Source organism: Canis aureus, chromosome 3, assembly GCF_053574225.1.
Source record: "Canis aureus isolate CA01 chromosome 3, VMU_Caureus_v.1.0, whole genome shotgun sequence".
Lineage (NCBI taxonomy): Eukaryota > Metazoa > Chordata > Mammalia > Carnivora > Canidae > Canis > Canis aureus.
In genome coordinates this window covers 29,054,856-29,077,557 of record NC_135613.1, presented here as the reverse complement: position 1 = coordinate 29,077,557, position 22,702 = coordinate 29,054,856, and the positions used below count along the sequence as shown (strand labels likewise).

At 53.8% G+C, this 22,702-nt stretch overlaps 2 protein-coding genes across 20 annotated transcripts in view; one reads left to right on the top strand and one right to left on the bottom strand.

Moving 5' to 3' along the window:
* NPHP4 (nephrocystin 4) overlaps window positions 1–10,800 on the bottom strand; it is a 129,951-nt gene extending 119,151 nt beyond the window's left edge. For 11 of the 15 annotated variants that reach the window (XR_013376187.1, XR_013376188.1, XM_077891448.1 and 8 more), the window contains exons 1-5: window positions 10,647–10,800; window positions 9,570–9,637; window positions 4,033–4,104; window positions 3,689–3,790; window positions 3,100–3,273 (exon numbers count right to left, since the gene is read on the bottom strand). Coding sequence is in view for 13 of the 15 variants with exons in the window: in XM_077891448.1 (XP_077747574.1) it covers window positions 3,100–3,273; window positions 3,689–3,790; window positions 4,033–4,059 (303 nt within the window). In the remaining 2 variants the exon portion in view is untranslated. The remainder of the gene's footprint in view (window positions 1–3,099; window positions 3,274–3,688; window positions 3,791–4,032; window positions 4,105–9,569; window positions 9,638–10,646) is intronic. The other 4 variants (XM_077891449.1, XM_077891452.1, XM_077891454.1 and 1 more) reach the window with 3 other exon arrangements.
* Window positions 10,801–11,042: 242 nt separating this feature from the next.
* KCNAB2 (potassium voltage-gated channel subfamily A regulatory beta subunit 2) overlaps window positions 11,043–22,702 on the top strand; it is an 84,590-nt gene continuing 72,930 nt past the window's right edge. For 4 of the 5 annotated variants that reach the window (XM_077891469.1, XM_077891467.1, XM_077891468.1 and 1 more), the window contains exon 1: window positions 11,043–11,202. The gene's annotated coding sequence lies outside the window, so the exon portion shown is untranslated. The remainder of the gene's footprint in view (window positions 11,203–22,702) is intronic. The other variant, XM_077891466.1, reaches the window with a different exon arrangement.

The following is a 22,702-nucleotide window of genomic DNA, read 5'->3' as shown; positions in this document are numbered from 1 at the left end:
ATTTCCCTACAAGGACTAAACTACTCACACCCAATAAATTTTGGTCTGTTCTTCCATTACTCAGTTCAAATTATTTTCTAATTTCCCTATGAATCCTTCTTTGACCCAAGGATTAGTTGTTAGTATGCTGTTTAATTTCCTCCTGTTTGAGGATTTTCTAGGTATCTTCTTGTTCATTTCTAATTTAACATCATACAAGTCAGTGAACATATATATACTCTTTATAAATTCCAATCCTTTTAAATCCATTGAGACTTATTTTCATGGCCCAGCATATGGTCTATCTTGGTGAATGTCCCACATGCACTTGAGAAAAACGCGTATTCTATTTGTTGGTTATAGTGTTTTAGAAATGACAGTCAGGTCAGAGTGGTGGATGGTGTTTCAATCTTCCAAATCCTTATGAGTGTTCTGGTTCATTTGTTCTATCAATTATTGAGAGAGGAGGGCTAAAAGTCTCCAATTGTGATGGTGAATATGAATGGAGCTCCCTTTAGTCCTACACAATTTTGATTCACGTGTTTGGAAGCTGTGTCGCTGGGTGCTGCACACAAAGGCGCAATCACAGCTTGCCCAACCATTATGCCAAACTATTGCCAAACTATTGTGCTTTGAAAGGCCAGTATAGGGGCACCTGGGTGGCTCAATTGGTTAAGTGTCTGCCATCAGCTTAGGTCATGATCTCAGTGTCCTGGGATCAAGAGCCGCATTGGACTCCCTGCTCAGTGGGGACTCGGCTTCTCCTTCTTCCTCTACCCCTCCCCCCTCCACTCACACTTGCTCTCTCTCAGATAAATAAATAAATAAAATCTCTTAAAAAAAAAAAAAAAAAAAAGCCAGTATAGGAGGCTGGCCCTTGGATGGAGGCTGGGCACTTAGCATTCAGGAGGGTTCCCATCACCATACTGACAACGGCACCCTGTGCCTAAACTGTATACAGTGGTTTACGCTAAACACCTCCTTTCTTGCTGGGAGTGTGGAATCTGGAAACATGCTAGGCAGAGGATACCCGCCTGACCAGTCCTCAAACACTGTGGCCACTGAGTGTCTAACGAGCTTCCTTGCTGGGAACATTTCATACGTGTTGTCATGACTCGTTACCGAGGGAACTGAATGTGTCCTGTGAGGACCCTTGAAGCACATGCCTAGCCCCCCCACACTTTCCCCCATATGCCTTTCCTATTGCTGATCTTACTCTATATCCTTTCACTGCAGTAAACCTTTTCTATGAGGCTGATTATATGCTGACACATGTGAAGTCTTCCCAAGGAATCACTGAGTCTGGGGGGTGGTCTCACAGGTCTCAACAGAGGTACATGCACATTTAGAACTGTCCTATCTTCCTGACTGCATCATTATGAAATGCCCCTTCATCTCTGGTAGTACTCCTCACCTTGAAACTGACTGTCTGACATCACAGCACAAAGGCTTCTTACAAGGTCTACATGGCCTGTATTTTCTCCATCCTTTAACTTTCATAGGTACAGTTCATTTCTTTCTGCTTAAAGTGTGTTTTTTTATAAGCAACCTATAAATGGTCTTAACAATAATTTGAAACACGTAACTCTGAGTCAGGAACTCCATTTGGAGGAAGTATTCCACAGACATATATGTACATATGTGTAAATGAAGTTAATCACTGTAGCTGTGTCTGTATTGCAAATGACTGAGAAAAAATCTACATGTTCATCAATAAAGGTCTGGATAAATACAGGCAGGTTCATCCAGAGAAATACTATGTTGTCTTAAGAGAGATTGTTCATGTCATTACATGAACAATCTATAGGACATATTACTAAGAATATTTTTTAAGCAAAATAATACAGGTATATTTACCTGCTGTGTTTGCTTAGAGTTTCCAGAAAGTTACACAAAAAAGCAGGTCACACTAGCTGAGTCTAGGGTGGGACACTGCTGCCTTAGGGATTCTGTGTAATTATACACTCTCCTCACGTACCCTAGTGAATTCTGAACACTGATAATTACCTTTTCAAAAGTAAATAAATACAAATAAACAAAATAAAATAGGAAAATAAATAAAATTTCCTTCCTAAAATTCCTAAGAGAGAGGACAGCACTGTCCACTACTCTGTGAGCTCCTATTAGGTGGAAGTCACTGGCGCTGGGTGACCAGGCAGGAGCCCAGCTGGCCACCTGGATTGGGGCACCCCACGCACCCGGCTGCAGTCCCCTCAGGCTGTTTCCCGCTCTGTGAAATCCAGTAGCGACGGACCCCACTTCAGAGGGCTGCTGCAAGGAGCAGGCCAACTGGAACAGGAAAGTGTTGGGCTACTAGTAAGGCTGGAAGAGCAGCAGCCACCATGGGGCAAGCACAGTGGCCACACACAGCAGTCGCTGGATTAGAGGGCTTACAAGCGAATGCTATAGGGTGTGAGTGATATCAAAGAAGTGAGCTCTTACAGATCCAGGCCCCCAACAACTAAATACATGGAGAATCACTTGTCTATCTGCAGAGGAGAACATAGCCTTGCCAAGCCAAACCCTATGAAAGTCACATGTTCACACTGGCAGGTCTGGATCCTTCTCATGCGTCCCACTGGGTGTCCCACTGGGTCTCACTAGAACCATCCAATTACATGGGTGCTCTGTGGGCAGCGCAGAAGTACCAGCTTCTCTAGCAGTTTTCCTGCCCCTGAAGGACACAGATGAAGCCAGAGCCACAGAGCAAGGGCCTGAGTGTGCAGGACGCTATGGCACATCCAGGCACACAGCTTCAGCCAGAGCTCTGCCCTTGTGGTTCTAACTGCCAGGCTGCAAGCAGGCTGCTTGAGTCGTGCATGAGCCCACCTCCTGCAAACCACCCAGCTCAGAAATAATGCAGGAAATCATATTACCTGGATTTTAAAATGGCCTCACTGTGGGCAGAAAGAAACCTTCACCCAGTGTCAAAAGTGCTGACCGAGTTGCTGAATCACGCATGTGTTCTCTTTGCTGATGAGCCACTTTGCCTCCAAATAATGCCAAGGCCCAAGGTAATGGGTATGGTGGTAAGACTCAAATAAATAAGTGAAAATCAATACCCTCTCAGCTGAGAGCAGGAGCAACATATATAGGAAAATAAATAGCAAATTTCTATACCTGCTTAATTAGTGGCCCGTCAAGCCACTTCAGGACACACTGAAATGCTGTTGATTCCTTTAAAAGCTGGCGTGCTCTCTGTGGGTGGGGAGTGACCAGCACGTTTTGGTCAAAAATCCTGAGCCAGTCATTCATTCTGCCAGTCCCGAGGGTCACTTCGGCCTCTAGGATTACCTGCACAATTTGTGTTCAAATAAATAAAGGAGTTACGAAGGCCATAGTGCACAGAGCAATTCTGAAAGTTTCCTACCTCCCCTTGCATCCCAGAGGAACCACCATCCCCAAAACCCACACTTTGCAATTCCTCCCCTGCATCCCCAGTGCAGCACACTGGTATCTGTGCCACCTTCCCCTGGTAAACACACCCATCTTGCTCCAGATCATCTCTCTACCCCTGCTTTCAGGAGCCAACTACAGCATGACCATGCTGGCCTCAGTGACTAGTGCAGAAATAGGTATATGCAGGGCTGCTTTGTACAGCTGCAGAGGTTGAGCACTACATGACAGTGCCAGGCCTTGGGGACTGGGGCTATCTTGGAAGGGACTAGGAAGCATGACCCAATCAGAGCCAAGGAGATGCAAATCTCACAGTTTCTGCTGGCTCTGCTGAGGGAAGGGAATACTCTTCTGCAGCCCTCGAAAGAGAGGTCATCAGTATGAAGCTGTCCGGAACCACCGTGGGAGCAGCTTCCTTGAGACACACATGAAAAAAGCAAGCAGAGCAAAAGCACAAGCAAGGGTCAGTGGATCTAGGTGTCACAGTTAGAGCCCTGGCCTGAGGAGACCCTAAAGCACCCCAGGACTGCTCAGCTACATTAATACAGTCTCTCGTTGCCAAAGCTGGTTTGGAACAGATTTTGAGTGTTATGGGCTTTTTGGTGACCTGGCTCACTGAGGACATCATCCACCTTCCCACCAGATAGAGATCTGTACCTTCTCTAGCCTCTTTTCGGCTGACATACAATCTTAAGATCTTGGCTTTGATAGGAGGCTGAATTCTGCACACTAAAATGACAAGCAAGATAAGGCAGCAGATTTGGTCTCCTAAAACAGAGGTACTTTAAATGGGTTCCCCAGACTCTGCGGTTCCCCGGAGTTGTCAAAAGCTCAATGTCAAAGCTATTTTCATAATATTCAGATGTTATTTGCCTTTTTCACCGTGTCGATGTTTGGGCTGATGAAGCAAAGGGAAGAGTGGGCACACTGGCCTCAGTGCACCGAGGCAAACCTCTGGCCGTCGTGCATTCTTCACCACTCACAGCAAGGGCAGAGTCCCCAGTGAAGCTGCAAAAACTATGAATTTTATTACATCTTGATCCTTGAGACTGGCATTTTTAATACTCTGTGATGAGAAGGGAAAGACAGGGTAGCCCTGGTGGCGCAGTGGTTTAGCGCCGCCTGCAGCCCAGGGCGTGATCCTGGAGCCCCGGGATCAAGTCCCACGTCGGGCTCTCTGCATGGAGCCTGCTTCTCCCTCTGCCTGTGTCTCTGCCTCTCTCTCTAGCTGTGTCTCTATGAATAAATAAACTTATAAAAAAAAAAAAAAAGAAAGAAAAGAAAAAAAGAGAAGGGAAAGACACAGCAAGCATTGCTGCTGCAAAATGAAGGGTACTGGTCATCTCAGGGTGAGGCTGCTGTGAGCCTCTGTGGCACACTCAGGACCCACTGCTCCTGTTGTCTGGTGATGCTATCTTTTTTTTTTTTTTTTTTAAGATTTTATTTGAGAAAGAGAGAGAGAGAGAGAGCATGAGCAAGGGAAGGGGCAGAGAAAGAAGCAGACGCCCCACAGAGCAGGGAGTCCGATTCAGGACTCAATCCCAGGACCCTGGAATCATGACCTGAACCAAAGGCAGACACTTGACTGAGCCACCCAGGTGCCCCTGGCAATACCATCTTTACTAAAAGAGTAGCTGAGAGACAGACTGAGCTTACTCAAACTCGGGCACTTTGCAGTCTCTCAAACGTGAACTAAATGAGTCTGTCACTTTCAAGGAAAACTGGTAATAAGAATTGGGCTTTCAGGCAAAAATCAGAATTGGGAAAATCTGTATCCTCCACTGTGATTCTGACAGCTTCCTCCTCCTTAAAGACGTGCTTGACAAGATGGATGGTGACTGTGACAAAAGTGATCTTCTGAAACTACGATTAAATGCACACTATTTGGAAGATCAGCATACCTTAGAAGCAGTGTTCTCCAAGTGAGCAGTGCATCATGATATAAAAAAGCCTGCATGAGTAAAAGATCCATCCACAGTGCAGGACAGGGCAGCCCTGGTGGTGCAGCGGTTTGGCGCCGCCTGCAGCCTGGGGTGTGATCCTGGAGACCCGGAATCGAGTCCCACATCGGGTTCCCTGAGTGGAGCCTGCTTCTCCCTCTCCCTGTGTCTCTGCCTCCCTCTGTGTGTCTATGAATAAATAAATAAAATCTTTAAAAAAAAAAAAAAGTGCAGGACAGACCAAAGGACTTTAAAGTACCGGAGCACGCAAACTTCACTGGCAGGGTGCCAAACTCCACACTGCAACAAACTTTTAAGAAACTACCACTCGCAGTGGCGCTGGCGTTGCATTTGGATGAAGAATCAAAGGAGAATGCCACAATTACCTGAGACTCTGCTCCCTTCTCCGCATGAGGCTGTTTCTTTCAAATACTTCAACCAAAACAACTTTGCTCAACAGGTTAAAAACAGAAGCCTAAGGGCGCCTGGATGGCTTAGATGAGTATCAGACTCTTGATTTCAGCTTAGGTCACAATCTCAGGGTTGCACTCAGTGGGGAATCTGCTTGAGAGTATCTCCCTCTTCCTCTCCCTCTGCCCCTCCCATTGTGAGTGCTCTCAAATAAATAAATCTTAAAAACAAAAAGAAAGAAGCCTATATGAGACCCAGCTGTCCATTAAGCCAGACATTACAGAAATGTGCAAAAATGCAAAACCACCCCTTTTCCTGCTAATTTTTTTATTCTGGAAAACAGCTGGTTTTCATAAAAAATACATTTTATGCTAACATGTAACAGGTCTATTGTTATCTCTACATGAGCAATAACATTGCTAACATCTCTCAGTTTTCATTTCCAATACAGTTAAAGCTGGTAGACATAATAATTAAAGTAAACAAAAGGTCTCTGGAGTCCTCGGCAATTTTTTAAAGGGTAAAAGGTACGAGACCACAAAGTGTGAGAAAGGCTATTCTAACAGGACCCAAAAGATGAGGGCTTTGTACAGCCAGGCCACCCTCCACCTTTGCAGGCTGTGTGGGGAGCGGAGAGGATCCCCCAGAGCACGGACATGGCTGGCGTGAAAAGCTCTCCCACACCCAGCATGCCCAGGCACAAAGGCCCAGCACCCACACCCCACAGCCCCTGCAGGCAGGCATGCAGTGCAGCATCCAGATCTAGACTGTCACCATGTGAGCAGTGAGGCACACATGCATTGCGTTTTCTGTTCTGAGCAGTTACGTCTGCTCAGTATCCCCTTGTTTTAAGGAATGACCCTACAATCCAGTGTGGGAAGGCTGTCCACAAATCTAGGCAGAGCACTGTAGTGATGGGCTCAAGATGAACACGTGACCCACACTGTGCCAATCATCATCTCCCCCAGGACTCCAGCCGCGGTTCCCTCTGAAGAGGCTGTCTCTGCTGAGAGGGCAGGAGCTGCTGGGCCAGCCTGAATCCCAGGGGCTACCCTGCCACTTCAGGGAGAGCCTGAGGTCAAAGGGTGTCCTGCCCACAGAGCCCAGACCCCTAGGGGGAGAGAGCCTGATGGAAGGCAGCCCCCACTCCCATAGCAGCCGAGGTGTAGCAGCCAAGAAAAGCCCATGGAGGCTTTCCCTGGTGGCTAAATGGCCCCCAAAGAAGTCCCGGTCCTCGTCCCCAGGATCTGTGAATATGGGACTTCGCATGGCAAAAGGGACTCTGGGAGTGTGATTAAGTGAAGGGTCTTAAGGAGGGGAATGGATGACAGGAGCCACCTAGATCCACCTGGATGACACAGGTGGGCCTGATGTAGTCACAAGGATCCTCAGAAGAGGGAGGCAGGAGGGTCACAGAACAGGTCGAGTGACCACGAAACAGACAGAGAAGGGAGGGAGGGAGGGGTCACAGGCCAATGACCAGCTAGAAAAGGCAAGGAAGGCTTCTCCCCTGGAGCTTTCATAAGGAACACAGCCCTGCCCACACCTTGATCTGAGCCCAGTGATATTGAATTTGGACCTCTGACCTCCAGACCTGGAAGAGGGTAACTGTGTTGTCTCAAGCTGCCCAGATTGTGGTATCATTACAAAAGCCACAGGCACTCACACAGGTGTCTACCACTAGTAAGCAGCAGAGGCCTGATACCCAGCAGGAGGGCCACATGCCCAGGAGAGCTTCTTGGAGGCCCTGGGGGCCAGTGACTGGGCCCACCTGGCCCCTGTGCTTCCCATGGTTGCAGCACTCGCCACCTGTCCTGTGAGGGTCTGCCTGCTGGCCAATCACTTGCACGAGGGGATCTATTTTGTTGTGTCCTTGGTACCTGGCTCACCATCTGAACTCAACAAATTTTCATAAAATCAAAGTCTCAATAAAATTGACTCCCAAGCATTTTTTAAAGAGAAATTTTTGGGATCCCTGGGTGGCGCAGCGGTTTAGCGCCTGCCTTTGGCCCAGGGCGCGATCCTGGAGATCCGGGATCGAGTCCCACATCGGGCACCTGGTGCATGGAGGCTGCTTCTCCCTCTGCCTATGTCTCTGCCTCTCTCTCTCTGTGTGTGTGTGTGACTATCATAAATAAATTTTTTTAAAAAATTTTAAAAAATTTTAAAGAGAAATTTTTAAAAGAAATGTTTTCTCATTGACTTTCATTAAAAAAAAAAGGGGGGGGGTGTTAATTCATACAAAGTGAGTGTCACTACGGATTGAAAGTCCCTGTCAGGAAGTCCCCCTGCCTAGGGAGCACCGTAGCCAAGCATCACCTCTGAAAGGGGCCTCTGTGCAAGGCCCGCACTGTTTCCCCGGCTCCAGGACTGGGTCTCTTTTGCAGGCCCTTCCAGACTTTGCTCATTGGGCCCAGATTCCTGAGCCAGCACCTACCTCCCCACCCCCTGGCTACCACACTTGGCCAGCAGATGCTGAAGGACGCTCCTGTTCTAGTCCACCTAGCAGAGGAAGCATGTCCACAGGACTGCCCCAGGCTGTACCCAGTCCCCATAGGATGCACGCTGGGAAGATAGGCCTCCACTCTGAATGGGACAGTCACCCAACCAAAACAGTGAGCCAGGCAGATGGAGGCGGGTAGCAACAGTCTGAGTGGGCGATAGAGAAGAGGGCACCCGCCACGTAGGCTCCTGGGAGTGGGAGACCTAGTGGGCACAGAGCAATTCCCTCCCAACCTCCCAACCCCCACCTAACACTCTGTCCTCTCTGTGGCCACTGTGCCCCCGCTCGGCCCCTGCTCCAATTCCTCCTGGACACCATGCCCCCTAGGATCCTGTCACAGAAAGTCACCACAATTGCTCAGGCTCCCCATTTCTGTTGTCCTGCGAGAATGAGCTCAGCCAGGTCAGGGCTAGATCCTCAGTGAAAATCTTTTGATGACTACGTAAATAATTAAATTATGCTGTGAAGGAGCTAAGACTGCTACAGAGAGAGAGCAGAAGGCCTGTAGGGCTAGATGAACAGGGAGAAAACAGTGAGGCCCCATGCCCAACACAAAGGGCTCTCCAGGGGAGAAACAACATGAGAAAACACACCAGCTCCCACAGAGAGCCTGCTGCGAGCTGGGTGGGCACTCACAGACCCATTCATGTGTATTAGTCCAACAAATGTGCAGATAAGTATCACAGACGAGGACAAGGAGACTAAGGCTAAACAGCCAGGCCAAAGCCACATGGCTGCTCATGACCAGGCTCAAAGCCAGGAGAGGCTCCGGAGCCTACAGCATGACACTGGCTGGAGCACCCAGGCTAAGCCCCACTCTCCTCAGACTTCAGGGAAGTCTCCTGCCCTCCCTGAATCTGCTCCCACCTACAGGATGAGAGGGGACTGTGAGGTCTCCCAGAGGGCTCTGCTCTGCACACCTCTTCTGTTCCACTGTGTGCAATGGTGAACAATGCCAAAGGCCAGGTCTTTAAGAATCTAAAAATCCAGTGGGGAAAAGACAAGGGTTCGAGTGTGAGCAGCACACAGAAGACAAGCATAATTCAGTCTCCTTTTTGGGAGGATGCGGGGCAGAGAGAAGAGGAAATCCCGGCACTGAAGAAGCAAGCTGGGATAAAATCTCAACAACAGTGGAACACCAGAGAAAGAGGGGGGCAGGAGCAGCTGTGCAGGCAGGGGGATGTTTCCTTCCAAGAAGTGAACAAGATCTGGGATGCCTGAGACCGAAAAGCTTTGGGAACTTACCTGGGAGTAAGTGGCAGTCTAATCAAGCACTGCCTAGAGTTTTCTGCCCCCCCCCCCCCCCCCCCCCGCCCAAGCAATCTTCTTTGCACACCTACCAGGTGCCAGGGCCTGGAGAAACCATCCTCAACATAGCAGACAAGCTCCCTGCCCTCAGGGAATGGATCTGGTGTGAGGCAGAAAGACAGGAGATAAGTTAGCACACAAGGAAGACATGGTGTGATCTATGAAAACCACAGAGCTGTGGAGCATGCAGTTGACAGGGACGGAGACTGGGTTGGAAGTGGAGCCCATTATCCATCATCACGCGACACAGCAGCCCAAGACAGGGCTGTCTGAGAATGCAGCAGTCTGCTATAGAGGCAGGCCCTGGACATACGTGCACAGGTAGGGCCTCTGAGTGGGATGGAGTACGCAGGAGAGCAAGCACTGGGGCTGCGGGAAGGGCCCAGGTGGCCAGCTCTGAGTGGGTCAGGAAGTCAGGGAGATGGGCAGTGGAGGGAAAGGCAGGAGCGGCTGCAGGGCCAGCAGGGCAGACAGTCCTCCTGCGAGATCCAGGCAGTCTCGCACTCTCCACTGGGCGGTGGCTCTGGGCTGAGCCAGCAGGGGACACACACCAGGCCCGGAAGGGGCGCAACCCAGGCCCAGACTCCAAGCAGGGGCCCCAAGTGGGGTCCCGCCGGGGAAAGGGCGCAGGCCGGGCACAGGCTCCATGCAGGGATCCCCCACTGGGCTCCGGCCAAGGATGGGCACTGGGCACAGACCCCCTGCAGGGGTCCCCCACTGAGGTCCGGCCGGGAAGGGCAGCGGGACCTCGGGCGGGACCTCGAGCGCAGAGGGCCGACGTCAGGGTCTCAGCACAAGTCCGGGTCAAGCGCCTCCCGCGCGTCTGAAGCCCAGCGGCTGCAGAGGGGCGCAGGGTCAAGGGCAGAGGGCGCAGGCTGAGCCCCAGGGTGCCCCCGACGCCCACGGGAACCCCGGGCCGCGCCAGGTGTCAACGCGGGGTGGGAGGCCACCCAAGCGAGCACCTGGTCCCCGCGGAGAACGCCCGGAGCACTCCAACCCCGGGCCCCGGGGGACCCCGCCCGACCGCCCCCCGCGCTCCAGGTCACGACCAACCCCCCGCCCCCCCCCCTGCCCGCCGGCGTGGTTCCGCCCGCCGCGCGCCGCGTTACCTAGGAGACGGGCCAGACGCGGCCGCGCCCCCGCCCCGAGGCCCTCGCTCTAGCAGACGAGCCCCCACGGCGACCCCAGAGCCTGAGGCTGGCAGGCCCGCCGGAGCCCGCCGGAGCCCGCCGGAGCGCAGGCCTAGCGGGCAGCGAGCGCCGGGGATCGCCGGGCCGCCGCCACCGCGAGAGGAGCGTCGGCAGGCGGCGCGCCGCGCGCCCAGGCCGGGAGCCCGCCCCGCGTCGGCGTCGTTGGCAGGGCCGCGGGACCAATCGGAGCGCCAGTCCCGGGGCTACGCTCCGGCAGCGCCAGCCAATCGGCGCGCCGGCGGGCCCGTCCTGATTTGCATGGCCGGCGACCCCCTCAGCCAATTGGAACATGACTGGCGTGAAGGCCAACCAATGAGAAGCCAGTGGAGGCGTGGCCCCGGGCGTCCCACGAGGTGAAGATGCTGCAGGAGGAACCTGGCCGAGCGAGCGGGATTCGGGGGCGCTAAAGTCGCCGGGGCAGGGCGGGAAGGAAGATCCGGAGCGGGGCTACAGGATTCGGAGCTGGAGCCCCCAGGTGAGTGCGGGGGACCCCGGCGGGCCGTGCCGTCCACTGCCGTGCGCCGGGAGAGCGGCGGCGGGCGCCCGCCAGGCCCGCGCCGATTCTCCATCTCTTCTCCCACGGCGCGTCCCCGCGCCCGCCTCCGTCCTCACCTCCTCTCCGGCGGGCTCACCTCCTTCTCCATCATCTCCCTTCCCCCATCCAGCCCGACCCTTCGGCTCCCATCCCCGACCCCTGCCCCAAACTTCGCGCCTCCCCTCGTCCCGGAGCATCCCTCCCCACCTCTGCCACCTCACCTACCCGCAGCTTCGCCTCCCCCTGCCCCCATCCCTCCTTCCCGTCCCCTCTCCCGGCCTCTGCGCAGCCCCATCCGAGCGCTCCCGGTCACGGACCTCCCCGTCTCGCCTCCTTGTTGCTCCTGAAGCCTCATCCTGCCTCTTGCTCCTTATCCCTGTGCCCATTCTCCCATGCATTCTGCTCCCCAGCCCCTACCTCTCTTCCCGTGCACGCTCTCCCTCCACCTTGCAGGTCCCCAGGACCTTGGCATTGCCTTCCTGCACCAGTGCCTCAGGCTCCCTACACACCAAACCCCACCCAGCCTGGTCCCTGTGCCCCTTACCCAGCCTCAGCTTTTCTCCTCTCCACACCTCCCTACCTGCTGCTGCTCCCACAGGATGCAGAGACCTAGCAGCAGCACTGCTTCCTGCTGCAGTGGCAGCAGCCCCGTACCTGCCCACCTTGCCACTCTCCTACCCAGGCACACCCTGGCTCCACTCCTCCTGGCATTTGTCCTGCAGGATCCCGTGGGGGACTGTGCTTGGCCTAGAGCATCCTGGGGGGTTTCAGGTGGGAAGCCCCTCAGCACCCTTTCCTGCCATCCTCCCTGGCCACCACCTCCCTCCCCACCCCACCCCCACTTTCCTGCTCAGCCTCACTTTGTGATTCAGCATTTTTGGGGTTGGAAACTTTCTTTGCTTCCTGGCATGACAGGACTCGGCTGTGGGGCTGAAGGCTGGGGGTCCTGACCCTGCAGTTTGTTTCCGTGGCCACTTTAGAAAACAGACCTGAGTTGCCTGGTGGGGACAGGGGTGGGGAACAAGGGACCCTCCAGTGAGGGTTGCCTTCTCCCTTTCATTTGTCTGTCCTGTGTTGAACCGCATCCAAGGGGAGATGACATAAGTAATAGCTCCTGGAGAAATGGGCTATTAGCATTTATGGAAATTAATACATCCACATCGGAGGAGTAAGAACACCAAGTTCAGGCCACAGCTGTCCCACTGTCTGTCATTTCAGGATTTCTTCTTTCTCTGCAACTTCTCCTCCCCCTCAAAAAACGCCATCCCCCTTTCCAATGCCAAGAGCAAGCTCCCACTCTGCTAACACATTGCAGGGTTTGGGGACCTGCGTGTGGGGAGTCCCATCTGCCCTCCTGATTATTGCTTGGAAAAGCATCCACCTGCAGAGCCAGGCTCATTTGCAGTCCCTGGGCTCCTGCCCGTGTGCCCTCTCAGTGGGGGCCCAGAGGGCATTGGCTCCCCAGATTACATCCATCCCTTGGAACACGCCAGGTGCACACCCAACCTCAATGGCACTGATGATGTTTGGGCTACAGTGCATTCCTGCCTGGAAAGCAACCTGAGGGAGGCATCCCGTGCAAAGCTGGGTCCAGCTGCTTCTGTTTCTCTCTGCCCTGCCAGTTGCCAGATACGGTAGACACTGCTCAGCACCCCAGGACTGAGCCAGGGCATGGGGGATAGGGGTCAAAAAAATATGAAACCCCGGTGTTGTGCTCAAAACCCTTTTGGGTCTGGATATGGAGCCTGGGTGGGAAGAAATGGGCAAAAAAGCAATTGCACACCACAAGTGTGGAAAGACGGGATACCACTTATTGCCTTGGAAGGGTCACAGCCGGCCGTGGGCACTGGGGGTGTGAGGGGCAAGTGAGCTCTGTGCATGGGACAGCTGGAGAGGCCTCACCCCATGGGGCTGGCTTTCTTTCTTTCCTTTACTTTTTCAATGATCTTCTAAACCTCAAGTGATTCAGGAGGAAGTAAGTGGTACAAGTTTTGATTTGGCAGTTTCCGGTAGGGGCTCAGAAGGAGGGGGCCTCCTCCAGACTTTCCTGTTTGTTGGTACTGGGCCCATGGCAACTGGACAGCCCAGCGTGTGGCAAAGAAAGGCCTCCTCCTTTTTAGAACCAGTGTAACATGTTTCGTTTCTGGGGAGTCTGGCTGAAAGCAGCACGTGTTTTGTCCTTGACAGAAGTCCCAGTGACCTTCATGTCACCAAAGGTCCCAGAGCAAGAGTGGTTTCTCTGGGTAACAGGGCAGGACAGTGGCAGCTACGCAGCATTTGAGGAAGATCGTCTCTGATGGTGTCAGAGGGCCGGAGACACAGTGCCTCCCTCCATCTCCTCTCCCAGCAGCCAGGGGGACTCACCTCATAGAGGTGAAAGGTCTTGGCCATCTTCCCCACTAAAGGAGTCCACAGGAGGCCAAAGGCAAAGACTTCTCCAAGGTCATTCAGGGCAGGGGCAGATCCCAGATGGACCCTCTGCATCCCACTAATTGAAACACAGGTCACTTCTTGGGCTCTCCCAGATGGAGGAAGCCAGCATCCTGTGGATGTGCCCAACCATCAGGTTTGGCTGCCTTTGGGGAAGGTTCTGGAGATGTTGCTGACATGCATAGAGGAAACCAGTGCCCTGGGGTGTGTCTGAGTCACTGGAGAGCTGTTGAGAGTGGGGGATGCCATCAACCACAGAGAGTTCTGGTGATACCATCCTGCCCAGCCTGGCAGGTCCCCAGAGCAAGGGTGCCATGTTTCCAAAGATGTCATCAAAGAGATGGCAGGGGGCCAAGACACTGAGCAAGATGAAAGGGGAAAAGAGACTCAGGTCTCTCATGCTGGGCTTGCACTTTAAACCTTGCTCTACATGGTGGGTCCTTGTAAATAACCCTGCAAGGTGGGCTGGTTAGCCTGGTGGAGAAACTGAAGCACAGGTGCCAACCACCTCCCCGTCCCACCAAGTTCCAGAAATGCCAAAAATGCACACACACACACACACACACACATCAGATGGGTCTCAGATGCATAGGGGAGTCAGCGGTCAATCCCAGCTCCCAAGAAACATGGAAACCCACCTTTTTCAGGAAGGGAAACCCAGCACACTTAGCTCTCTACTTACTCTGTGCCCTCCCTTTCTTGGGGGCAACCCTGTGAGAAGAGGCGGTCCTTGGCAGCAGTGTCTTGGCTCAGCCACTCTAGGCGAGGGAAAGAGAACAGGGCCTCCCCGGGAGAGAACACGCACTAGACCCGGTGGGAATGTGACCTGCCTGGTCGTACTGTCCACCCATGGGGATAGCTCGAGGCTTTCCATTCAGCCTGCCCTTGGCAGGTAGGAGAGCTGCCCTGCTAGGTGGATATGAACAGCTGCCATGTCTTCTTACTCTTTGCCGCTTTCTGTGGGGCTCAGCTAAGAGCTGGCCTTTCTGTCTCTGTATACCCAGGATGAGCTCTGGCCCAGCGTCCTCCCACCCCCAGCCTGAGGGTCCCCACGGCCACACATCTGGCTTTCTAACTCATAGCCCTGCAGGACAGGGTCTCAGGAGGCTTTCCTGCTCTGCCAAGTGGCCACATAAGTGGTACATAACCCTGGAGACCTCAGGCGTGGGGGGGCTAGTGTGTGTCCCTCGTAGCAAAACCAAGCCCCCCAACGCTTGTCTCACCTACATCCCTGGCACCTGCCTTCCTCAGTTCCCTGCTTGCAGGCAGCACACTTCTCTCTCACTCCAGCACAGACACCTGCAGTGTTGGCTCTCGATGCCATGCAGGATACAGATAAAATAGGGTTGGGGCAAGGGAAGAAGCGGAGAGGGGGACTATCTCCCTCAGCTTCACACCCTCACCTCAGATTCAGTTAAGGCATCTCCTCTGAGGACATCTTAGGCCCTGGCTGCTGGGCAGTTGAGGTCTGTGTTCCAACTAGGGGCCGAAAGCCAGGCACATCTTTTTTCTCAGATCCCTGCGCTGAGTTCAAGACAAACCAGCCATCCCAGGGTCAGTTTCCACAGTAAATGAGCAGCTTCCTGGGTCCCCTAAACAGTAGGTCTTATCCACAAGGTCTCTGTCACCGCTCTGGCCTGTGGACCTTGGTGGGGAGTTAGCTCTGCATCTCCCCCATTTCTCGATTGGCAGAATGAGACTGTGAATCAAATCATCAGGCCAATCCCTGGCTCATAGCAGGTGCCAATCAGTGTCGCCTACCCCCTCACCCGCCGCTTCCGATCATGGACTGAACCCAAACAATCGCCCTACCTGGAACCCAGGTGGCTCCCGAGAAAGCTCAAGCCATGACTCAGGTCCCCTTTTGAGTGACTTTATGGGCTTCCACAGCACTCCTCAGGATGGGATGCCTGTTCTTAGGGGACAGCCTGGGAGAGCCCAGCCAACTGCTTTTTGCGGGGGTGGGGAGGGTGGGCCTGTTGCCATTGGTCTGTAGAGAAGAGCCTCCCGGTGAATGGAGGGACATCACCCTGTCCCCCCAGACCTCAGGCCTCCTGGAGGGCAGGTCACCCCTTCTGGCCCCTGTCTGCACACCTGCATACCCGTGCGGAGGCCCACGGGCACCAAGGGCTACGGAGCCACCTCCAAGTGTGTCCACTCCCCTTCACACAGTATGCTTTCCCGTGCCCTCCCTTGGCAGCTGTGTGATCTTGCAGAGCAAACGCCAACCCTGATGTCCACAAGCTGTCCAGTGCAGCCAGGGGCAGAAGGATCTGCAGTTCTGGCTGGGAGCCTTGGTATCTTGAATGCTCCATAGTGGTGGGGGCCTCTCTGGATATAGTGCCCCCCCTTCTAGATGGAGGAGAATCAGACATAGCTAAAAGGCACGGACAAGGAGATTCTGATCCTCCAGCTCCACTGGCAGCTCTGCCTAGGTGAGACCACAGAGCGGGGAATTTTGGGGGCTCTGGGGGTCCTGTGGCCCCCTACATGCCAAGCCAGAACCACGGAGAGCTGTGCCCAGACACAGTCTCCCAAGGACCCGGGAGCAGCTCAGCAAGCTCTGTCTTCGGCCAGCACTGGTCCAGGGGTTCCAAGACCCCACTGTGAGAAAGTCGTGCCAGCTTGAAAATCTTTCCCTTTCTGATTATCCAGGAGCTTCCTGCTTGTTCTGATTATCGGGGAGCTTCCCACCTTTGCTTTTCCTGGGGGCATCTTTGATCAGTGGAGGCTCTGATGAGAAGGGCTTTGCTGGGGTTTCCTCAATTCTCAGGAACGTTCTACCTGAGAACGTTTTATCATCTTCGAACCTCAAATTGTGCTTTTTTTTTTTTTAAGATATTATTTATTTATTCATGAGAGACAGAGAGAGAGGCAGAGACACAGGCAGAGGGGGGAGAAGCAGTCTCCCTGTGGGGATCCCTGATGTGGGACTTGATCCCAGGAGCCCAGGATCACAACCTGAGCCAAAGGCAGACGCTCAACCACTGTGCCACCCAGGCGCCCCTCATGCTCTTGTCTTGACAAGCATGGCAGGATGCTGTTGTTACTAGTGTTGGAACGAGGTTTGGTTTGGTTTGGTGAGGCTGATGGCCCGAGCACTTGCCTGATGGGATATGGAGGAAGCTGGAGCCCTGCAAAGGAGCAGGCTCTGTCACTCTGTCTCATCCTATGGCATCTCCCTCCCCTGTCTCCATGGCCTCCCTCCCCACCTCTGCCCATGGCTTCCTCTCCCTACCTGGGGGGTATTGCCTTTCCCTCTCAACCAGAAGGTATTTCTAGTCACCCTGGCCAGGAAGTATTCAGGCACCAGGGACAGGAGGCCTGGAGCCGTCTCTGCCCCTCCTGCAAAGAACACCCAATGCCCAGAAAAGGAATTGCAAATCCCAACCAAAAATCACTACCTTTCTATGTGTCCACAGGCATGCTTTGACTTCCCTGAAGTAGCAGACACCTCCCCATTAATACCTGCCTGTTGAAAAAAGGAAGTGAGGGGTGTCTGGAGACCAGCCAGGGCACTTTGGAGGCACCCGGGATGCTGCTTCACTGTGCTTTTCCTTTATCCTGAAAGATGGGTTTGGGAGAGAGTGCCAGGGCATAGGGCATGCAGAGCATCTCCCACAGGATGTGGACCCACTGTCCTAACAAAAGGGTTTGTTCAGATGAGATGCGTCAACCATCCCAGGCCCAAGGTTGCAGCCCAAGAGTCTCTGGCTGCACATAGGAGACCCTGTGCTCCCAGCCCTGACCTGGCTTTGTGCAGGTGAGGCCTGTGCTGGGGACTCACCCATTCCTCCACTGCCCCTGGGGAGGTGCAGATGGTGTCACAGTGCAGGGAAGACGCGGGGTTCAGAACATGTAGCTGCCACTTGGGCAACCACAGAAGTGTCTGCAGGCCAGACAGGCACTGCAGTGGCATGCATCCTACGTGGTCAGGAAGAGGTGAGGCTGAAGCCCGGCCTGAGGCCAGTGGGGCTGCAAGGAGTGTCAGAGGGAGATAGGACGGGCAGGGCAGGGAGAGCTGCATGTAAAAAGTGCAGAGATGGCAAGGGGTCCTGGGGTGACCTCAGGGGAAGGACGCTGGGCTAAGCGAGGAAACTTCTTGAGGGGCTGCTCATCTTTAGAAGGTGTTTCCTGTCTCCTGTGGGGCTGAGCTGGGTCAGTCATGCGTCTTGGGGAGAGTGAAGCTGACCAAGTTCCACCAGCCGCCCCCAGCCCTGCCCTGCGGGTCCCTCAGGGGACCCTGAGCTTCTCCACCTGCCATAGTTACACCACCTTCCCAAACATACACATGATGGGCTGGGCTCTCGCTCCCTGCCTCACCCATGGTAGGAAGATTCTGGCAAAGCCTGCAGGGTGCCACAGAGAAGGTTGCAGAAAAAAGGGTTTCTCCCCACCCTCCTGCAGCCTGGTAACCATGGAAACCAGTAGGGAACTACCAGAGGTGCCCAGCCACCTGCTGAGCTGTATGGGTGCCCAGGACCTGGCTGGGCCCCACAGCAGGCCTGTGTGGGTTCCTGGGTAGCAGCCCATGTGAGCAGTAGGAGGGGTGGCAGCAGGTGCAGCCCCAAGCTCTCACCCAGTGCTCTGCAAGCACAGACATCAGAGGCCAAAGGGCCCTTCCGCCAGCCCTTCAAGGAGACAAGAGCGCTCCTGTCCCCCACCTCAGGCAGACTGCCTGGTCTCTATAACAGCCTCAATGTGAGCAGACACTTGAACAGATACCAGGCTTCATTTCATCTGGCATTGCTTCTCCAACCAGTGGGAAAGTCCCTTCAGGCCCCTCACTCTGGTGCCCTGTAGTCCCGCAACCTCATTTCAGAGAGGAGGAACCAAGCTCAGGGAAGAATCAAGTTGTTGGCAGAGCTGGGTGGGGTCGCAGTGCTGCTCTGGGCCCCCATGCTGGCATCCTGTAGGTATCTACACTCTACAGTGATCATGGTCACTGGTGTGTGGTCCCTCCTTGACCACATGCCTGTGAGGATGGGGTATATCTGTGTGTCACCGCCCGACCCCCAGCTGAGCCCTCAGGCAGACACATGCCAGAAGCAGGCTCTCAGCCACGATCTGGTATAGAGGACTCTCCCAGAAAGCAGAACAGCGTCGGAAATGGCACATGAAGCTCCTGTTTACCCAGTTGGAGGCATCCTTTGCCACACGGGTAAGGGGTGTGGAAACACAGCCCAAGGATGCGTGACTGCCACCTGACTTAGAATGGTCAGAGAAGGGAATCCTCTGGGCAGAAACCAAACCTCATGCCACAGTCCCAGAACCCTGGTCCATGCATGAGACTGTCCATTGTGGGGGTCCCCAAAATGGGGATGTCCATTTTGCATCCCCAACCCACTCCCTGAGCCAGACAGCCTGCACCAGGGAAACGTTCCTGTCGCTGTATTGGTGAACTTGTGAGTACAAGGGACAGGGCCAGGGGCATCCACTCACCTGGTCCAGCCTGACTCCAAACTCCTGAGTGCATACAGTCCTTTGAAGCCAGCACCCTCCACACGTCAGAGACCAGCCTCAGTGTCCCAGTCCCTCACAGTGTCTTTGTCGGGGCTCAGCTGCAGAGAGCAGTGAACACCACTGTCCAGATGAGTCCGAAAGTGCTTTGTGAGGCAGGGCTCAGGTATGAAGTCATGCCCTCGCCCAGCACTGCTCTGTGGGCCCCCCTTCTGCCATTCCTCCCTGCCGGAAATGTTCAGAGGCCCTACTTGGGGAAGTTGACCTGCAATGTCCTTACCACCTCATGGGCTTTGGGTCCTTAAGCTGAACCATGGGACCAAGCCTGGGCTCCTTGGGCCAGACAAAGGCCACCCTCACTGCAGTCTCCCTGACTTCATCTCCCCCATGCTGGCTACCGACCAGTGGATTCTCCCCAAAGTGTCTCACCCACCATTGGATCCAGGGAGCAATCCTGGCATACCCTGAACAACAGGCAGGGAGGGCCCTAGGGAGGTCAGGGCAGTCACAGCCTCTGGGTCCTGACATCTAGCCAGAAATGGCAGCAGTGGGGACTTGGCCTAGTGTGCTGAGACAACGTGGTCCTCGGGCTCGGGCTAGTGTCACTAGCCAGTGACCACAGCCTCCAGCTGCCTGGCATCTAAATGGACGGCCTCTGTCCTGCAGCCCCTCAGCCTCCCTGGATAGACCACAGGTTCAGTGCCCAGCAGCCAGGATGCCGCTCATGTTTATACAGCCAAGCCACTTAATTACGCAGAGATAATTCCTCCTAACTGAAGAAACTGTCCCAGGGCATTAAGATTGAGTGGTCCCAGGTGGCAGGCAGAAAAGGCCATGGTCCCATGGGCATATTTGCTGGGGAGCTGGGAGCTGCCAGGGGGAAGCCTGAACAGCTGAAAGCCTTTTGTCCCACTGTGAGAAGGAGCAGACACTTCATGTGATGCTGGAAGATGATGATGATGACACTGGTGATGATGGGGGTGGGGATGACAAGGATGGTGGTGATGATGATGGGGTGGGGATGGTCGTGGTAATGGGGATGATAGTGGTGGTGGTGATGAGGATGGTGGTGATGATAAGGATGGAGTGATGGGGATGGTGGTGGTAATGATGGTGATGATGATGATGTTGGGATGGAGATGGTGGTAAGTGATGGAGATAATGGTGGTGGTGATGAGGGGAATGATGATGGTGGTGATGATTGTAATGATGATGATGGGGTGAAGATGGCGGTGATGGTGATGATGACGACGGGGTTAATGGTGAGGATGACAGCAGCAATGCTTGTTGTCACTGTCTCTATTTGTACCAGAACTGCCATTTGTTCCATCACAGATCTTTGTCAAGCCCCTACTTAAACCTGACCTGCATTTACTCTTAATCCTCCAGCCAACCCAGGATTAGGTAATATGATCTTCATGGAGGTGAACAGGCAGTCTGCCTTCCCTCGGGTTGTGCAACCAGAGGACAGAGCTAGAGCATGACCTCAGAGGACTCACCATCCTATGGCCCGGACCAACCTCATTAGCAGGGCAGATGCATAGACCTGGCCTCACTCCTGGGCTGGGGTCATCAGGATCCCTCCTAATGGAAACCCCAGGAAGGAGCAGCCTGGCTCCCAGCTGGCCATCCTTGTTGCAGCTCCGTGGATAAGGAGCAGCGCTGGCAAAACCCCCTGTGGGATTCCCATGTTGCCACTGGAGCCTTCCCTGCCTTGTTCACACAGGCGCTATACCCCAGAAAGGGGGACTGAATCTGAATCTGCAGCAGGAAGAGTGTGGTCAGGAAGAGGGACCCCCTCCCCCCTCACCTGCCTGCTTTCCCTTTTGCCCACAGAGATGTGGGCATCCCTCATTCATGAGCAATTTCCCACACGAAGCAATGGTCACTATGAGCAACCATGATATATTCCATCATTCACTTAAGCGTCATTTCCTTAGGGACTTCGCAGTTATAGTGAAGTGTGTGTACATCTAAGTTTACTTGTTCTCTTAAGCCTTTAGAATATGTTTATAAGTAGGATTTCTGGGTCCCGGGCTGTGGACCTGTATTACCCTAGTTGTTTGCCCAGAAGTAGCAACAGCTCAGTGGAGTAGCTCCATTGTAACCTCACCGCCAATGAGTATTTCCATTTAAAAAAATTTTTCCTGTTAATTATGATTGCAAATGTGCAGTGCCTGGTGGCTTGCTTTTGCATGGCTTTTAATTCAGCAGAGCCTCTAATGGATGTGGTGGGGTAAAGCTGGCTTTCACATTGCTGGTGTAGTGCTGCATGGGCAGGATATTAATCTTTCATGCCTCCATCATGTGGTGCTGGGACGTAATCCTCTTTGAAACCATTTGTTATTTATTCTTACAGTCCCCTGGAGAGCAGAGAGAACCCCAGGAGCCTGATCACAGATGCTAATGCAGGGAGAGCTGCAGAAATATCCCTACAGACTCCTCCTCCCCACCAAGGTGTGGAGCTAAGCCAGAGCTGGGGACACAAGGCTCCAGCCCCCCACCCCCACAAAGGGGCTCTTCCCCCAAGAGAAGGCCATTCTCTGCCTCCCCTACAGCCTGCTGACATTACAGGGTTTAAAAGGTTAGGTGGGTTTGTTAGTTCCCTAGCACTACCAGAACAGGTCACCGCAAACCGGATGGCTCAAAACAGCCATATCGATTCTCTCCCAGCCCTGGAGGCTAGAAGTCTGAAATCAAGGTGTGGGCAGGACTGGTTCCCCTTGCAGGTTCTGATCTGTGCAGGCCTCTCTCACAGCTCTGGTCCTGCCAGTCATCCTCAGCATTCCCTGGTTTGTCGACATCTGCCTGCACCTTCACATCCCCTTCTTTCCCTGTCTGCATCATCTTCTCTTCTTATAAAGACACCTGTCATCAGATTTAGGGCTCTCCCCTCCAATCCAGCATGACCTCATCACTGGGTCCTTACTTTAACTACCCCTGCAAGGAGCCTTTTACCATATAAGGTCATATTCATAGGTGCCAGGGATTAATATTCTGACATATAGCCAGGTGGTGCAGCACGAAACCCACTCCAGTGGGTTTCTGCCACTGACACCCACCCCCTTCCCCCTCCAGAGAGTTCTATGACTCTCTTTCTAGTCTGCTATTTATTTTCCCCTTGGCAAAGATTACACATCAGGTGTCGTAGGCTCAAGTGAGCGTTCACAAGGACACTGGAGTGGGGGAGGGCAGTGTCAAAGTTACACCTGGAACTGGGGCTTTGTGCTCTCAAGCATGGGGTGACCCCAGCCACATCCGCTGGCCTACTTGGAAGGTAGACCCCCTACTCCCCACCCCCACCCACCCCCCCAGTCTTGGCTCAGCAGTGGCTCAGCAGCCTGGAGAGCCTGTAGGAAGCCCAAGCCCTCCTACTGGAGCTCACCTGAGGGTGACAGGGTGAGCAGGTAAGACAGGGCCATGTATCTATGCAGGATGGATGGTAGGCCCTCAGGTAAACCCTCTTTTCAGGATTCCAGCTTGTGCCTCCCCCCGGCAGGGATAGGCTTGTGCTACAGACTTCAGGGGGCCCCAGATCTGTCAGACATGC